Below are 17,185 nucleotides of genomic sequence, written 5' to 3'. Positions count from 1 at the left end.
AGGTGAGACGCATTATATATGGGTATATTTCTTCGGTTATGGAAGATAAAATCCAGCGTAAAAGCATTTGATCTTTTTGGAATCATGAAATATATTCAGGATTCGGACGAGTTTGATTATTTTTAGTGATTGTGGAAATATGTGAGGGTGGTGAGCCATCAATGGTGGAGGGCATAAGGTTTTGATAATTGAGCATTAAAATAAATTGTGTTTTCCATGCTAGATAGTTTATATGGTTCAATTTCATAGGCATTGATAACTCGGGTATTGGATGATTCTGTCATGGTGAAACAAAGAGAATAGGCACAAAAGAGAAAGGAAAAGAATGGAGAAGGCAGGGAGTATAGCAGCAGAAAATCAAAAAACAAAAAAATAATAATCAATTTTTAGCTCTGATACCATGTGAAAGTAATTAATTAATGGAAAAAAGTATATTTAGATTATGAGAGTTGTAACTTATATACACACTATTACTACTACTATAATGGTGCAGTGCAGGGCTCTATTAAATACATAAAATTTGTTACTTATAGATATCCAATAGCTAGCTAACAATCAAGATAAAAGCTGAAAATAATAACAACCTATTACTCCCTCCGTCCCGTTTAAGAAGGGACATATCCCATTTTTATTTGTCCCATCTAAAAAGGCCATATCGTGTTTTCTGTGCCAATTTATATTGAACTTCCACTTTTATCCCTTTAGTTATTTCAACATGCATTAAATGCAACTCAATTTACAATACAACTATTCTATTATTAGGAGAAACCATACTAATTAATAGGGATAGACATGACAAAATAAAACATTGTCTTATTTTATTAATATTTGTGCAAAACTCATTTGTCCCTTCTTAAACGGAAAGGAGGGAGTATATTGCTAACAGTGACATGCAATGAAATTTATAAAAAAAATTATTGCATTTAGAAAAAATGAACTACTAAATAATTGTTTGATTAATTATATTGAAAAGATCTGTTTATAATTAAAGATTAACAATGAAACTAGTACGCAGCAATTTAAAATTATGAAAGATTGAAAGAGAATGTTATAATTCACTTATATTTATTTATTGATGTTTATAACTGTTGACCAATAAATTTTGGACCGACAAAATAAATTGGGCTTGGTATTATTAGATTTTTAAATATATTTAATAATTTAAAATTGATTATTAAATAAAGTTAACTATAATTAAATTATTTTTGTAAGTAAAAAAAAATTACACTTATCCAATATCAAAGAGTATACAAAGTTTTATATATTAGTTGAGTGAATATACTCATTTAACTAATTGAAATAAAATTGATTATTCTTTTCAAATATAGACATATGTACATAAATACATATTCTCTACACTCCTATAAATAGGAGTGTTTGCACAAAAAAACGACACACACTAATAACTCCTAAGTCGTCGGAATTCTGCAAATAAAGTGTTAAAGAAGCTCTGCATAATTTCTCCAAGTGATTAAACCAAATCATATATTGATATGTTATGTTCATCACCCGTCAAATATTCAAGCAACCGACTATATCAAAAATAAGTTTTCATATTCGAATCTTCAAACGGCATGTTCCTCACTCGTCAATGAATCAACCATTTCCTCACCAAATCGAATGAGATTCTACCACGGAATCAAGAACAAGTTTCATAAGTCATTAATCGACAAATTTTGAAGGAGAGCATCAAATGATTTAATTTCTATACGTGTAGAAATTACCGCATAGAGATTGTAGAATGATTTTTGATTAAATTTAATAAAATTGGCATTTGTTCAAATTTTGCGCTTGAGCAATATAAAATGTTCAATACAATGGCCAATTATATGAATATTAGAGTAATTTTCTTGAAGATAGCTGGTGAAACGTTGGAATATTTTGTTTACTATCTCTTCATCTTTGAAGTGATTTTTTAGGGTTCCCTCAAGAACGGCTCTTAGACTCAAAACAGCAAGCTCCGGATTAGGCCTAGTATTCTTCATCATCGTCATAATTGGGTGGGTTAATTCTTTCATGTTTTCAATGCGAAAATGCTCATTTTCTTCTATAATTTCTTTAATCTCTTTCGAAGTTGCGAGGTAAAGAGGCAAGTTGAAAGAATCTACCTTTTCTTCAATAATCTCGCCCTACAAAAGTTAAATTTGATTGTTTAAATAATGTGTATTTCTTTTCATGTGTATTTACAATTAAAATAAATAGAGCCTAATGCTTTGCATATTTTGGTTAGCATGCATTATAAAAGGGTTAATGTTAAAAAAAAAATCACGAACTTTACACGTTTTTTCATTTTAATCACGCAGTTTAAATTTTTTCATTTTCATGCACAAATTATCACTTTTCTAAAATTCATGCACGGTGCTGAGGTGGCACTCATTCATTGATGTAAAATGACCTCCACTTCCGCGAATTACACCAACGGAGCCGTGACACCTCAGCACCGTGCATGAATTTGAGAATAAAATGGTAGTTCATGTATGAAAATGAAAAATTTAAACTGCGTAATTAAAATAAAAAAATATATAAAGTTCGTGAATATTTATGAAATTATCCCTTAATAATATAATAAATTAAGAGACAAAATCTTCATACATCCCCACTTGTCTATGTATTAATATAAAATTATCCTTTTAAAGTAAAGGCTAATGATGACAGAAATCTAAATGAATTTTTAAAATTTAAATCAATTTTTTTAATTGTTTTAGCACTATCCTAATTTGAATTCTTTTGTTGCAATTTTATTTAATTTTTTTCTAATTAAAATTAATTGTTTCAATTTTAAGATGAATTTATATACAAATTTCGATAATTAGCAAAACCATTTCTAAAAATTTAACTTCTATTTAAAAAATAAAATAAAATAAAAAGTTAAATTTACCTTCAGACTAAGATAAAATTTTAAAATGAGGATTTGAAATTCACTATAGACTAAACAGATCCTGAGAAGTAAGTGTAACTCTCTTACCAAGTCAGCCATCTCTGTAAGGCAACCACCAAGCAAATCATGCACGACGCCGGAACCGGTCTGAGACATTAAGATTCCGTCCGGCAGCCCACGAACAAGTATAACCATCAATCCACCGCCAACGATTTCTTCAGCTCTAGCATTTAAGAAGCTATTCATATCCCTCTTATACTGACCTAAATATGCATTAGCAACTTCTTTTGAAAATCCAGTACAGTATATGCTTCCTTTATTCCACGCCGGAGACTCACAATCCACAATTTCCGGCGGGATTTTAGAAAGCCAGTGGAGTGAGTTAGAGGAGTGTGCTAAATGGATAGTTGATTTCGGGAATAAACGAGCGTAAAAAGAACCCGGAACTCCGGCAGAAAAATAGTTTTGATATGAAGGTAGGGTTTTGAAGAGAATATTGAAATCATTTCCATTGAAATCATTGAAGAAAACCTGAAATTCTATCAATTGAGGGTTTTGAAAATGTGTTTCGTATTTTTTCGCTACGGTTTCGATAATGTTCTTCACTGCAAAGAAGGTATTGGGTCCTGTTGAACAACCAAGATCTACTATTTTGAATGCTGGTTTTGATGTATCAAAATCAAGATTTGCAAAGTCAAGCTTGTCGTTGATGGCTTCATTCATCCATTCCTTTGCAGCATCTAACACCGCTTTCTGTAAGCTTTAAAATTATTAGTTAAGTTAACGAGTATTCGAGATTCACTTGTTTTGTTTAAGGTTTATCAACTTTAATTTATTGATCACTTGTTTGATATTCATGAAAACAAAAACATTGATAAAGTAGAACCGGAATACCGATCGTATCATTTCTTAATAAATAAAATATTCGCGTCACACTTAGTCATGTCATACCCGAATTTTTCGCTAGTTTTTTTTTGTCGCATTCATTAAAATATCAACCGGCAATGGGTTATTAGCCAAAATGGTATCCAACCTTTGCACCTTATATCAAAATGGTACCCAACCTTTAATTTGTATCAAAATGGTACCCAACCTTCTAACATTTGTTTTAAAATGGTTTTTTTAACATTTTCCAGCCACTTTTGATGACGTGGCAACCGGAAAAATAATTTTTTTATTGATGTAAAATAAGAGTTCTTTTTAATTTTTTAAATTGTATAAAATCTTATTTGTCATGGGATGTGGCAAAAATATAAAAAAATTAGTTTTCTGGTTGCCACGTCATCAAAGTGACCGGAAATTGTTTAAAAAACCATTTTGATGCAAAACTTAGAAGGTTGGATACCATTTTAATACAAATTAAAAGTTGGGTACCATTTTGATATAAGGTGCAAGGGTTGGGTACCATTTTGGCTAATATCCCACCGGCAATCAACAAAAAAAAAATTCAGCCACCTTTAGAAAAGAAATCAATTACGAGTAAATTTTTGAAGTTTGGCTAAAGTTTAACAATCAAACTATATAGTTATCCATTTTTATTTTAGCTAACAATTTATTTCTTCGATCTATTTTAACAATTTAGTCCTTTAATCTATTTTTAATGTTAGTTAACCGAGTTAAAGGATTAAATTATAAAAAATAATTTAATTTTTAAATTTATATATTACATATATCTAAATAAAAATTATATTTTTATGAGATTTAGTGAGTTAGCTGTTTCATTTTAATTTTTAGTATTTTTTATATTTTAACTTTTAAATAATAAATGAAGTAACCAAAGGAAATTAAAATTAAAAAATTTAAAGCAAGAGAAATAAATTAAATTTTATAATTCTTATTTTTATTTGTATTAAAAATAAATTTAAAAATTAAATTGAAATTAAAGTTTTTTACTTAAGTCATTTGATTTAGTTGATTAACAGTTTAAACAAACGAGGAATTAAATTATTGACGAAAATAAAATAGTGAGTGCCACATTATTTTTGATTTTCAAATAGAAAAGTCCAATATATAAATTACCACATATGTGAAAACATCAGTAATATTTATATTTAGTCACATGAATTAAATTAATTAATGCTAAAAGGAATTGATCACCTGATAACCAGAATTTTTAGCATAGCTCTGAGACCCATCTCCACCCACCATGGGAGATGCTTCTTGCACATGCTTCATCTCTGTGTCTGCCATTTCTTTGCTTCATTTTTATAGTGTGAAACTGACAAGTATGTTGTGAATAAACAATTATTTTCTTTTAAGGGAGTAGTTGTGAAGTTTATGTAATGTAATTATATGCAAACAACAAATATAAAACAAAGAGTATAATAAAAGTAAAATATACTTTAGTTTTGTAGTTTATGTTAACCATAGGTCCAAATTAGACAAATCTGAAGAAATTATTTATTCAATTTTATACAAATTTTAATTCATTACTCTATGTAGGATCAAGGGCTTACAACTAGATCAAAACATATGGTTGTTTGCAAGCATGCAACTCTTTCTACTAAAAGAATATTGAAAAATTTATTGAAAACGCTCCAAATGTAAACATATTTGTAAAACATACCACACTTGTTGTCCAATATATAGTATTTCAGACAAATTAAGCTGTAATCGTCCAATAGTATTTTATCTTTTTAACTATTTTTATATATAATCTCACCTTTTAAATTTTTTAATTTTAATTCATTTTTTGATTTTCAATTTTAATTAGGCTAATCACTCAAAATCCTCCATTTTTAACCCCTTTTACAATTACATCTTGACGTAGAATTTTTTTTCAATTGTCCCTAGTTTGCCTTTTTATGTTTTAATTGTACCCCAAAACATTAAATTGACCTCTTTTTATTTAGAAAAAAAATTAAATAATTTTTCATTCATTTTTAGCTCATATTTCAATTAGACCCTAATATTATTAATAATATAATAAATGAAAGATTATTTTAAACTTTTTTTAAGTGAAAAGAGGTCAATTTAATGTTTTGGGATACAACTAAAACATAAAAATTTAAATTAAGAAAAAACGAAAAAATTCCTACATCATGGTATAATTATAAAAGGAGTTAAAAGTGAGGGATTTTTTTAATAATTAAACCTTTTAATTGTAATCATTTATTCAAATTGAAATAAGAAATTAAAGACTCAAATATACATTTCATATTTAAAATTTTCTTTTACTATAATAATTGGGTTTCACTATTTCTTCTCATTCAATTCACCATTTTTACTTAACTTGTTTTAATGCCGAGGAGAAAAACGTGGACGATCTCAATGAAAAAATTGTTGTATTATTTGAAAGAATGAACAGAGTGTTTTTGCTTTGAGGCGTGAAATGTTTCACTGACCTAAAATATATTTCGCAGTATTTGCGTATACCCCAGGATACAACTAAGCCATCCACTTATTCAAAAGTAGGATCAGAAGTAGAAGTGAGAATATTTTTGATACCATTTTCGTATCCCACTAATCCAGCCATGATCTCATTTCAATTTCAAATTCTAATCAGCAAGTAAATGAATCAGGACGTAAGGTTAAGTTAAACAAAACCGAAATCAGTTAGTGGAGGATCTTTAATTAAAAACGTGGTTAAGTAAATAAAAAACGTTTTAATTAAACTCAGTCAAGATTTGTTCCAGATTTTTAGGCTTCAACTCATTGCTTCCCCCTCAACACACTTATGAGCCTATTGCATAAACCCTTATAAACTCATTATTGAAGCTCTACACTTCCTATGTATGTTGTTTTGAAATAACACAAAAGGACAAATTAAGAATAGGACAAAATTAAAAACAATTTTTTTCACAACAAAAATTATGTCTAATAAAATCTATGTATGATCTGTGATTAAAACAAACATTGAAAATGGAAAATTCACATAATTAAAAGTAACAAATCTTTTACTTAAAAGGTGTTTTTTTATGAACTTAAATAGTGTTTATTTATGGACAAACAGAAGTTTTCTAATATAAAACAAAGCCAGAATTTTCGATCAATTAATTACTCAACCAGCTAATCATACTTTATAAAAGTAACTATTTTTGAATAAAAAATAAAAAACAGTGAAAGGCAATTAAATTAGCTCAACAATAAAACAGTAAAAGACAAAAAAAATTCAAAAAAAGGCAAAAAAAGAAACAAAAAATGGCAAAAGAAATCCAATTTTAAAAAACATCATTGGCCGAATAAATAAAATCCGAATTAGTATCTTTTTAAAATGCCACCGATCTTCAAATAGCCAAATAGATAAGAGAATCTCCTTCCATAGACTCTCGCTTAAATGACCTCTTGTTCCTAAATTAATGTGATTAAATTCATCGGCCTCTTAATATTTGGACCTAAACATGCTTTTGAAAAGCGATTGAACATCGCTCGCATACATATTTAGCAGTTGATATACATACAAGATTAGAGGTAGTTTTCAATTTTGTTAACCTGCAGTGTCTGGCATCCGTCTATCGTTTGGCTGTTAGTGTGATTAGAATCAGGATTCAGTCAGAAAATAAAAGTTCTTCGTCTCATCGATACAGATCCACTAGTTTGAACGGGATTAATTCCGAGTATAAACAAACCCGAAATAGCTTTTGGAAAATTCTAATTTCAAAGTGTTCATAAATTTTACTAAGTGTTTGATTTATTATATATTGTCTTTGGTCACGTTATAAAAGAATCTATTTTAAGTGTGAAGAATGTGGATAATAAATTCTTCTATACAAATGATATAAAATACGTCCACGGTCCATAAAGTCCTATGAACGGAGCATCACATTATTATATATCAGCACCTTTATTTATTCTTCCGATTAGTAAAGAGTTACTAATGAGTGGAGGTAGTGAGTTTCTTGATACTCGACGGAAGGTCGAAATAAATATGTGGAACACTTATATGAGAAGTGGTTCGGACATGTAATGTTTTAAAATGGTGGCCTAGTATATCACATAAGTCACATAACCTTATATAGATTACATATTATCCTTAAGAGGTAATACATCAACTTATCTATATGTGATTAGAGTTTAATACTCCTTATCTCTAGATCTTTCATGAGCTAGGCTCGTGGGATGTGTTGGCGATAGTTAGTCGTATATGGAGATAGGTGATCAGCCCAGAGAGAATTCATAATTTCATGTGATCGAAGATAAAATTATAAGTCAATTAAGTGATTCTTAATAGAAAGAGTTCTTAGCTATGACAATAAGATTAATAGAATACTTAAAAGTTGTTTCTAAGTATTTATTGTTATTTAATCAAGAATTTGAACTTGAGATTTAGTATATGATCGAGACATTAAGAGTGTGACTCACCCAGACTCTTGTTGAGATAAGAATCTAGTAAAATGAAGGGATTCATAGTGGCGGCGGCGCCAAAGCATAGTGGTGTCGGCGCCGCTCCTTCTTATGGCGTCAATTAATTTTTTTGGGCAGTTTAGTCATTCGGTTCGGTTTTCATACAAAAAACACTCAAAAATGCATAAAAACAAACAGAAAACACATTGGCATGTAAGTTGACGGAACACATTAAATCAGCTAAAAAGCATATTTTTGATGTGAAATCATGGCAATTTGAGCAAGAACACGTTCATGACATAAAAACATAAAACATATCCTAACATGCATACTAAGCATATGAATCAAACCAAAACAGGATATGATATATAAAACATGTTAAAACATCTTAACAATATGTTTCTAATCAATTTTCATGGAAAGCATGACGATACCATTGAAATCAGCAGTTATGGCAGTAATAACAGTTTTTATGGGAAAAAAAGTTAAACAAGCTAAACATGCATCTTGACACACATAATTCAGCAATGTCACAACCCGAATTCCATCCGAAATCTCGAGCCGAGACCGGCGCTAGGGAATGGAAGTGGTAGCTCTGAAACCCGTTGCAACCTCTATAAATGTTTCGCAAATACAATACCAGATCATACATCATATACAATCTGTTTCAGAAAATATCGTTAAAACCTTTTTCGATTAACGCAAACACATTTGTGAATATATACTTATATAAGCAAAATATGTTTTCATATATACTGGTTAAATAACCCTGTTATTTTGACCCGCACTTTTTTCTGAAAATTGGTGTAGTATAACACTCGAAAACAGAGACTCAACTCGTTTGTCTTATCACATAGGCAGCCCTGTTTCAAACCACACCAACACCTTTACTATAGTAATATGTTTAACAAAATAATACAAACACCTTTGCATTTCAAATCATTATGCTAAACATATTAAGATATATGCACAATGGACGGATACATATAACAGGCATATATCAAACATATTGTTTTTCTAACCCAAAAATAAATAGCCAGACACATATGTAAAAGACCAGTAATAACCATACAATGTCAACTACGCACCCACCAAAATGGTATATACAAAAGCAGTGGATCCTATCAGAGTATATAAACAAAGGACCACTGAAACGGCTGCTGGCATGCTATTCCTAACCTACTACATCATTCTAAGAGTACAACATAATATGTACATATCAAAAAGTAGAGCTTCCCTGAAAACAAGAGTACGGAAGCTCGATCACCACGAAGCTAGACACCTGAAAAATATTAACAACAACTAGGTCTGAAATATAAAGTAAGTAATAGGTTTATAATTAAATACCAAAATCGCATATACTGAAAAACATTAGTAAATAAAAATATTACCAATTTATAGATCTAGATGAAACCCTAGTCCTGTCACTTTCTAATGTTTATACTACTGTATGAACTACAATGTATACTTTCTTGTTTAATACAGGATGAACCGTGAACTCAACTTTGTCATAGTCATCTTAACTCTATATAGGGTTGTTAGGCCGTAAACTGAATTATTGCCGCTGTTAGGAATAAATCCAACTCGTAGTAAATCTGGAAGTCGAATATCGATCCCACGAGGAGTGAATCTTAGAGCGATTGATGAGAATGAATTATAGTTGTATTTCAATTCGTTTAGCGCAACAACAATTTGGTTTAGATTCGAGAATCAAATTAACACTAACAATTCAACTAATCACTAACTTGCAACTAACAACTAGAATTGACAATTAATTTTAACAATTGTAAAAAGACTCAAAGCGATTAACTATAAACGAGAATTCAAATGATAAACGAGGTTTGGAGGTCAACAATCCACCTAAGTCATGCATTTACGGGTTTCGGGATTAGAGTCATAAAACGAGGTCCAGGCATTTCTAAGTCGTAACTCCCGCTCTCTCGAGCCTCAAAGAGCTATAAAATCACAAGTAGTCAAGCTTAACCTACTCTCGTAGCACTAAACACAATTAGGATAATTACAATAAATCACAACCCAAAGGCCACTTAATTACTAACCCACTCTCATGGTGTCACTAATTAAGCATCTAATCAATTCTTTCCAATTAACAAACCCTCTCTTAAGGTGAGTCTTAATCTAACAACAATACTTAGGTAGCTAATCTAAGCAAGCCTTAGGAGCATTAATTAGAACATCCACACAAACCCTAACCCTAACCCAATCATGAATTAACTAGGATTCATATCAACCCCCAAACAAGGGGGTTTTAGCCACTCATACTTAAAGCAACACAAGCAATCAATGAATAAGAACAATAGAGCATTAGAAAGTAAAGAGGCGTTACCTTAATTAAATGAGTAGAGCAATCAACCATAAGAGATAATGAAGATTCAATAATAAATAAGCTTGCAATAATAATGAAGATCTTGTTCTTATAAAGCAATAAAAGCTTTACAAGCTCCAACAATGGAGGAAGCTATGGAACACTTAATTCTATAGGGATTCTATACTAAGAAAGGTAATAGCAAAAAGGAATAATATTGTAGAGAGTGATCCCCAACCTAAAAGAGATAATGTTGATTTTGTAGTACCCACAAAAGAGGAAAAGAAAACATCCATTACACATGTGTTGGGCCCAAAATGGCAATTGAATCAAGCCTTGTGATGTTTGAAATCAGAATTCCCCCCTTTTTCTGAGCCTTAGCTCGAATCGAGACACCTTTTTTTAAGTGAGTGTCTCGATTCGAGCTCACCGTTCTGTTTGGGGGACATTTGTGTCTTGAATCGAGACACATATCACACTTTGGTGTCTTGATTCGAGACACCCTTTGCTCTGCGGAACCGCGATCTTCGAAACTTCATAACTTGGTGTAGAAATGTCTGATTGAGTCGATTCTTGAACCGTTAGAAAGCTTAGGATGTCTACTTCAACTTTTATGAAGAACACAATTTTATTTGAAGCTTTTAGCGGGTTCAAATTGGCCAAATAGTGCAGAGGGGTCAGCTTTTCAGATTTGCAAATGAGCTTCCGCATCTCTTTTGTCGACTTTTCCAACTTTTGCACCAAAATGCTTCCGCAATGCTCCTAAGTATCTGAAATACTAAAACGCGTAATAAGGCATTCGGAATACCATAAAACCGTGATAAAACATAATAAAAGCATGCGGAAACGACACTCTAAATAGGAGTACAATACTCCTATCAGCCGCCTCAAGACTACTCGTTTAGTCTAGGAAGCTAGCGATCTTTGCTCTTCCATATGACCTAACTTCAACAAGCATATGCTTATGATACTTACATCTCAATCTACTTCATTAAGACTGATGATCACACAGTTCTATTGTTGTCCAATATATAGCTTGTTCTAATGGATCTTCATCGGCTAGGCTTCATACTTAGTGCGATTCTAGATTTAAAAAAATTGAATACTAACATTCAAAAGAAACACGTAAACTCACAACACTGATATGTCTTATACTTAATCTTGTAGTATGTTTAACAAACTTCATATAATCATGGTCTGACTACTTGACAGTTAGTCAAATCAAACACACAAAACAAATAAGATAAAATATCAACACATGTTTCCTGTATAAATTTCTAGGTTTGGAAACCTAGTTCCAGATAAAGCATACAATCATATAAATACATAAAACTTATGGTCTTTATCTTTTTTTTAAACCATTTGAACAATTCTCACTTTGAGAAAATGCTCAAACTTCTCTTTAGAATTCATTTTAGGTATATAAATACCTAAATAAAATCACTTTACAGTATAGACTTAATTGTCAAAACAATTCATAATTATATACTAATTGTTTAGCAAAACCGATTGCTAAATCTTTTCAATCATTTAAATGTCCACATTACGTCTTTAAAAGTTCGTTTAAAACGTCCGGTTTTACATTTTAAACTTCCTTTTAAAACATTCACTTGTTTTAAAACGTTTAGCAATCATCAGAAAACATATCAAGTTACTAGGTGAAAAACCCTCGTAATCCCCCCTAAAGGTTTTCCGTCAAAGCCCTATAAGTCTCAACATCGAAGTCAGAGTGCGTCCGTACAGGGCTGGCTGTGCGTTCACACAGCTTGCTTTGCATGCGTACAGTAGGCCTAACCCGGGGAAATCAATCCCCAGGCCCTTTTGACATGCTTTCTTGGCCCGAAACGCTGCAAAAACACTAACTTAACATCATACTACACATATACGTAATCAAATCACAATCCAAACGTATAATTTGATCGATCGGTTCGATAACCGTTTACAATCGAATATAAATTTAAAAGATATCAAAATAAACGTAGAATACGAGATTAATATCTTGATTAATCGAGTAATAGGGGAAGAAATGAAGTTAGACTCGAGAAACGAGTGTAACGATGCGATACCCTAGCTTCTGTTGTTGTTCAGAGAGCAAATAGCTCAAGTTTTACTTTTGATTTAAATGAAATGAGGTTTCTGTAACCTAATTTCAATTGAAATGTTAATATATAGTAATGGTTAAAGGATGCTTTAGCACTAACTTAAACATGCACTTTAATCCAACTTATTAATTAGTTGTCCGTAGTTCAAAGGGAAACCACTTTCAAATTTTGTGAAACTTTACCAAAAATCCAATAAAATATAGAAGGCTTAGTACATCATTTGACCCCTAAACTATACCATTTTATTATCTGCGACTTCTAAACTAATTTCGTGTTCTTTTGGACCTCTTAACTATTTATTTTGTTCTATTTAACCCCTCATTTCGGAATGTGCACACCACGCGCGATGACGTGGATAAAATTGCTGACATGATATTGCTGACATGGGGTTAAATAAAATAAAAAAAAATAGTTAAGAGGTCCAATAGAACACTAAAATAGTTTATAGATCATAGGGAATAAAAGGGTAAGATTTAGGGGTCAAAAAATATATTAAGTTTAAATATTTTTTTATTTAAAATAAAAACTGATGTACTTTATATATTATTTGAAAAAATCATTTAATTCTTTAAAAATCATGAAATTTAGCGTGTTTTCCAATTTTAACACAAATTTTAAAAATTCAGGATTGATTTGAAAAATTTGAAATTGCAAAAAATTAAAAGCTGGTGTATTAAAAATTGTAAAATTGGAAATTCGTGAAACACTAATAATTATAATTTTTAAAAATTTAGTCTTTTTTTAATATTATCACAGTATAGTAAATTTATATATTTTATAATATCGTTAAAAACAGACAAACTTCATTTATCATTATTGAAATGTAAACAAATATATGCATGTACAAGAAGTTATATTATGTAATTAACAAAATTTTAATATTTTTTATTTTTTTAGAAGATTAAATGGATAAAAATTAAATAATTGTATTTTCGAGAAGGTTAAATGGGTAAAAAATAAAAATTTGAAGGTGCAATAGGAAAATAAAATAAGTTCAGGGGTCAAATAAAACAAAATAGCATAGTTCGGGGGTTCAATAAAACAATTTATGCGTTTTAATTATCCTTCACGCGCTTCAAAGCGTTGGAAAACACACGCTTTTGCCACGTAGGAGGAAAAAGGTCAGATCGGCAAAAAACTTTCAGTTTACGGGTTAAATAGAACAAAAAATAAAGTTAAGAGGTTCAATAAAATATCAAATTAGTTTAAGAGAATAAAAGTGTATAATTTAGGGGTCAAATGATGTATTAAGCCAAATATAAAACAAACAAAAAAATAATTTTTATTCGCATCGGACTTATATTTTATTTTTAATACATTCCTTTAAGATTTATTGGGTATAGATCAACCCCGCTTGATAAAATTTATACATCGAAACATTATCAAATTTTAACGATAACCTTTATAAATTACTTCGCGAGTATTGAAACCAAAAATATTCGCTCGGGACTTATATATTATTTTATTTCTAATTTATAAGTTTTGATAATTATATAAATATTCAAATTAAAAATTGAAAATTAAAAATTTGAAATCCTATAGGCACAATATATTTTTAGCGACACTGGTAATTTAAATTTACCTTTAAATTTAATTTATATAGTCCCATCTAATAAAATATTAGACATGTGGGATAATTTAATCCCTTAAAATTACGAGATGTTACAAGCAATTATGATTAAAACAGAATAAAAAGTGACAGAGGTGAATATAGGATTCTCAAAAGTGTCGTTCTGAGTGCTTGACTAGTTTTCTGATGATCCGGATGTGAAATCTAGCTTGGATTGATGTGCAACAATACGTTCTTGAGTTATTAGAGCGTTATTAATAAGCTATATTCTGGACTGAAATTGACTAGTGTTTGTGTTGGGGGGGGGGGGGGGGGGGGGTTCGGCCACCACTAGATTACTAGGGCCAAGTGTTGTATTTTTTATGTTTCTGGTCCGACCGGTCTTATCTTTATCTAGGCTGTCATAAAGGTCTATTTATAAAGATGAATTAGGTCTAGAATTTACTCAGTTTTTGAATTAAATCAGGTTTCTACAAATGTTTGAAGTGGTGGGATTAGAAGTGTGAAGAGATAGACTAGTTAGAGCTAGGATTGGGTAAAACTAATATTTTTTAATTAAATTTGTTATTAATCTTGCAAATTAAATAAAATATGGTTAAAAGTTAGTTTTGATGTTCAAAAGTGTTAAAAAGGGCTTTTAGTATCCATGGGGTTGGCTATGGTCAATTTAGTCCGTCAAACTTGCATGTTGGCCATAAACGTTTAAGATATTAAAATCAGTCCAATTTTTAAATTTGGACGACAGTCTCTTTGATTTTTTATAGGCTTTTGCAGCTAATTATGTTTTAATCTCTCAAGTTTACAATTATGCACTGATCACGCCTGTTTGAATTCAAATAAATGGATCGATAGCTCATTACTCGGATGAATTCTTTTGGAAATCATCACTCGACGCTTCAATCCCTTATCCCTTTTTACCTATCCAGAAAATAGGTGTCTTCATCTAATTTCCGTGTCACGACCCAATTTCAAGGATCGCGACCGGCGCTAGGGTATGGGTATGGTCATACCAAAACCCGTAGCAAGCGTCGTGGATCACATACATTCAATATAAACCTGCAAGAAAGCCAATGTTCGGGAGCAACCGAGACTTCAGTCTAAGTCTAACAGTTTATATCTCAACTCTAATATAATCATTTGATAGCAATTCAAAACGACGAAACATTCCACATATAATATAATCCAACGTAACATCCCAAAGTTATAATAAAACAGTCGTACCATGACGACAATCCAAAATTTAACAACCAAAGACTAAACTAGTCCTACTACGGTCTAAGAAGTAAAACAATTGACTAGTTTAATAACATAAAAAGACCTCCGAGAAATCAAAGAATCGGAGATGACCAACGTTCTCAAAATCACAATCCTGGAAAAAATTGGAAAAACAAAAGGGTCAGATATACTGAGATGAGTTCATAATGCTATTTACATTTATTAAGATTAAAATCCTTAAAGCAAATCCTTTTATACAAATATAGTTGATTATAGAATACAGTATTGAAATGAAATCTCAAAGTATTACCCAACATAGATGAGAACAAATCCTCATCGATTTCCAAAGTAGGCCAGACATTGGTCAGCCAATTTCAAAGTACTTACCGGTGCACACAGTCTTGATACTCGCCTGTCGAGTAGCTCATTTCAATCTAGATCCATAATCGCGTAAAACAGTTCATAAACATTTCATATACAAAAATAACTTTGTGGTACTTAATAAAGTGATAAATAACACTATAAACTCACTGTTTGCTTATCGAATCTTGGCAAACAGCTAATCCTAATGAAACTTGACTTCATTTAACTTCTTGGTTCTTCTCAATGATTGAAGAAAACAAATGAAAAGGATTCCTATTTTGAGTCTTAGATGAAATTGGCAGTATTCTATGAGTCCGACTAACCTTCATAATTAAATACCGTTACTATATAGATGTATCTTTTTGTGAAAGACCTATTACTAGATAATCTATGGGTAGAGCCAAAAGGTGTGTGAACTGTACACGTTAACAATAGCATTGATTCAATATTTATTAAATGATTAAATAAAGGATGGGCTCCGGTATATAGAAAAGATCTCACCGTTTAAGAAGTAACCATATAAATGATGGAATCCACTATTTATTTATCTATTACTATATTTATATTTTTATTGAATATTTTTTATTATATTTTTGTTTGATACCTAGTATCAATACAGTTTCTTATTTTAAGGGGAAATATCTCAGAAAAAAAATCGTGGTTGGGAAGGTTATAGTAGCAAAAGCCACGAACAGTCATCTGGTCTAAAACAATTATATAAGTTAAAATCCAATCAACCCATGACTCTAAGATTACTAGACACCACTAGCATCTTAAACATAACCTAGGTACAACCAAATTACAACTAAAGTATCCATACAATCCACATAAACAATTAAGGCAAGTTAAGTTTAGGTGATTACTTATCTTTGAAAACAATAATAAAATACTTAATATCTAAATAGTCCTTTTAAAGCAAAGATTTTTTCCAACATAGTGTGTTAGCCTTATTACAGTTTAACATAACACAACATGTCGGGCGACACAAGTCTAACCCGACCCAAAGTAAAACCAATCCTTAAATGAAACCAAAGTTTAAGAAATCATTCTCTAACTTAATAATGCCAAACACATACTAAGGAATTTAGCCAAATAGCTTTCCAACACTTGGCAAGTAACTCTCAAAAAGTACATGCAACTTGAATACATCACTTTAAATGGAATCAACAAGATTCAACGTCTTTCAATTACCAATTTGAAATTAAAATAGCTTAGCCAAACATAACACAACAATATAACACCTTACATGCCTTATATCTCATTTAACCAATTGATAATCCATAACCTAAGATAAAGCTAGCATCTTTTACGTTCTCAAAACAGTTTCCAGCTCTTAGCAATTCAGTTAAGCCATCTTAAGTATGCCATATAGTTAGGGCAAAACAACATCACTTAATTAAAATAAGCCAACAACCAAAATGGCTCCCCAAGTATACAACTTTACTGTATAA

General features: G+C 30.7%; 1 protein-coding gene across 3 annotated transcripts; it reads right to left on the bottom strand.

The window, feature by feature from the left end:
* Positions 1 to 1,392: 1,392 nt before the first annotated feature.
* Positions 1,393 to 5,085, bottom strand: LOC126660042 (loganic acid O-methyltransferase-like). Of its 3 annotated transcripts, none has more exons than XM_050353369.1 (3): positions 4,976 to 5,085; positions 2,966 to 3,631; positions 1,393 to 1,628 (listed from the first exon to the last, which is right to left on the bottom strand). In XM_050353369.1, the coding sequence occupies exons 1-3, from the start codon at positions 5,066 to 5,068 to the stop codon at positions 1,566 to 1,568; spliced, it is 822 nt and encodes a 273-aa protein (XP_050209326.1). In that variant the 5' UTR covers positions 5,069 to 5,085; the 3' UTR covers positions 1,393 to 1,565. The 3 variants fall into 3 exon arrangements, with proteins under 3 accessions (XP_050209326.1, XP_050209324.1, XP_050209325.1); XM_050353367.2 differs by lacking the exon at positions 1,393 to 1,628 and adding an exon at positions 1,695 to 2,129; XM_050353368.2 differs by lacking the exon at positions 1,393 to 1,628 and adding an exon at positions 1,695 to 2,129 and having other exon boundaries at positions 2,966 to 3,638; positions 4,976 to 5,074.
* Between the last annotated feature and the right edge of the window lie 12,100 nt (positions 5,086 to 17,185).

This window comes from Mercurialis annua, linkage group LG8 (genome assembly GCF_937616625.2).
Source record: "Mercurialis annua linkage group LG8, ddMerAnnu1.2, whole genome shotgun sequence".
Lineage (NCBI taxonomy): Eukaryota > Viridiplantae > Streptophyta > Magnoliopsida > Malpighiales > Euphorbiaceae > Mercurialis > Mercurialis annua.
Note: the sequence above shows the minus strand (reverse complement) of the source record. Positions and strands in the feature narration are given on the sequence as shown.

Coding starts and splice junctions, on each gene's coding strand:
- LOC126660042 (XM_050353367.2), bottom strand. CDS start 5,068: ATGGCAGACACAGAGATGAAGCATGTGCAAGAAGCATCTCCCATGGTG. Junction 3,632..4,975: donor CTAAAAATTCTGGTTATCAG/GTGATCAATTCC, acceptor TAAAGCTTACAG/AAAGCGGTGTTAGATGCTGC. Junction 2,130..2,965: donor TTACAGAGATGGCTGACTTG/GTAAGAGAGTTA, acceptor TAACTTTTGTAG/GGCGAGATTATTGAAGAAAA.